Source organism: Austrofundulus limnaeus, unplaced genomic scaffold (genome assembly GCF_001266775.1).
Source record: "Austrofundulus limnaeus strain Quisiro unplaced genomic scaffold, Austrofundulus_limnaeus-1.0 Scaffold370, whole genome shotgun sequence".
NCBI classification, from domain to species: Eukaryota; Metazoa; Chordata; class Actinopteri; order Cyprinodontiformes; family Rivulidae; genus Austrofundulus; species Austrofundulus limnaeus.
In genome coordinates, this window is record NW_013952772.1 from 132,129 (window position 1) to 134,424 (window position 2,296).

A 2,296-nucleotide genomic window follows, 5' to 3' on the forward strand; every position below is an offset into this window, starting at 1 on the left:
TAATAATAATAATAGCAAAATCCTACCAAATAATAAGTAAAACTGTCAGGTCACTGAATTTAAGTACAAGACCTAAACTTGTCCATTAGTGATACGTCTCCCACTCATCTGTTCCGATAAGTTAAAAAAAACACACAAGTTTTGTCGTGCACTCAGTTTAATCCACTGTGTGGTTTTAGAGTGAGCCGTCTTTGTTAAAGGCCTGTCAGCTGATTTAATACGCAGCTCATGTTACATCAGGTTAATGCAAAGCACACAGAAAAAAATAAAAAAATAAATAAAACACATGGCCTTGCTTTCATGTCTCATCCCATTAATCACACAAACATGCTTTCATAACACATCGTCACTCATCTGAGCTGCGCGGAGCGAGAACTTCTGAGGCCTGTGGAAACAAAACAAAAAAAACAAGGAAAAATGGAAATCTGTCGCTTTAATGTTTGTTTCTTGACATTTAGTTTTGAAATAATTTCAGATAAGATGGAAAATATTGAGATTCTCAATAAGTTATTGGATTTTTCATCTACAACTTGTGAAAGAGTCAGCCTGATTCAAGATGGCCGCCACAGCAAATCAGCTGTCACTTTTACAGATACGGAGCTAAAATCAGGAGTGGTAGTAGCTGAGAGTTGTCCCTACATTTAAAGCTTGTTAACTTTGAAAGTGGGCCTGATTAAAAAATATTGTAATTTAGTCTGTTTTCCATTGAGCTATAATTTGCACCATTGAGCATAAAGTTCCCCAAAAAAGGAGTATATGCAAGTGTTCTTTAAGTATAATAATTTTAAACAAAAAAATAGGAGAGGTAAGTAAAGTTTTATTTTTAAAGTGCCTTTCATAGAAATAAATTCATAAGATGCTGTACAATCATCAGTAGTATTAAGAATGTAAAGACAGCAATAAAACATTAGATAGGCAGAGAAAATAAATTCTGGCTCAGAGCAGACAGGAGACAGAGCACAACAACAGGTGGGAATAAAAAGGGGCAAGGCTGACATGAGATTGAATATGTCAACCAACAGTGAAACAGAGATTGTCCCATGAATACAGTAGAGTAGGGGTTCTCAAGACATTTGGGTCTGGGGACCCCTTACAGGGGCAAAAAAAAAAAAAAAAAAAAAAATCCAGGGACCCCCTCAGAAACCCCAGGCTGTTTTAAAAGATGATTTATTGTCATTTCAACCCCTAAATGCCATGAGAATATTTTTTATTATGTTTGTTTTACCAGTTAATTGTTCTCCATGCAATTTTTAAAAATAAAAACCACTTAAACAATTTAGTGAAAGTTTTTGAGGACCTCAAGATACCTCTTGCGGACCCCTGGGGGTCCTGGAACCTCAGATTGAGAACCTCTGCGGTAGAGACTTTTACAGGTTTACAGTAGACTATCAGTTTACTATTTATGTACTACAGAGATTAGATATACATAAAGTTTGTGTTACCCACTTGGCTTATCCTAAAAATGCATTAAAAGTGTACATGGTAAATAAAATACACTTGGGAAAAATAGACTTCAATATACTTAAGTATACAAGTACTTAAGGACATGTACTTGAGGTATGCTTTGTTTTGGTAAGGGTTATTCTAAAGATTTGACAAAAAAAGGCTTAAAACTTTTTAATTTTTCCACATCATCTTAGTCTAAAACTTGGAAAATCAGTAATTGATGCGGTCTAAAAATAAATTTCCTAACATTATTTTTCAATTGATGAGAAAAGTCTAAAACGAGGTGTTTATCAGTTGCATCCCTCTTTTGTTTGCAGACTCTGAAGGATGCAAACGAGTCGACCCGGCAGGACTTCCAGAGGGAGGCCGAGCTGCTGACGGTGCTGCAGCACCAACACATTGTGCGTTTCTACGGCGTCTGCACAGACGGAGAGCCTCTGGCCATGGTGTTCGAGTACATGAGGCATGGAGACCTCAATCGTTTCCTTCGGTATGTAGAAACCCACAGATCCAGCCTCCTCTGGGGTCGGACCGATCTCCGCTGTACGAACTTTTGATTCTCACACTGCTTAATGTTGGAGCTTAAAGGTGGAAATATTGAATGAGAAGCTGCAGCATCTTCAGCGCCGGCACAGTAAATGTGTCAGAGCAGGAAAAGCCCAGTAGGACCGGCTCCCAGCAGAGTTCTGGCTTTAAAACAGCACTGTGACTCTGAGAGGAACACTTTCAGCTCATTCTGGACACAAAATGATTGGTGGAATAATAATAATAATAATAATAATAATAATAATAATAGTAATAGTAATAGTAATAGTAATAGTAATAGTAATAGTAATAGTAATAGTAATAG

General features: G+C 37.0%; 1 protein-coding gene across 2 annotated transcripts in view; it reads left to right on the forward strand.

Moving 5' to 3' along the window:
• The window catches only part of ntrk1 (neurotrophic tyrosine kinase, receptor, type 1), a 55,011-nt gene that overhangs the window by 37,237 nt on the left and 15,478 nt on the right, over positions 1 to 2,296 (forward strand). For both annotated transcript variants that reach the window (XM_014023441.1, XM_014023442.1), the window contains one exon: positions 1,764 to 1,936. In XM_014023441.1, coding sequence (XP_013878895.1) covers positions 1,764 to 1,936 — 173 coding nt within the window. The remainder of the gene's footprint in view (positions 1 to 1,763; positions 1,937 to 2,296) is intronic.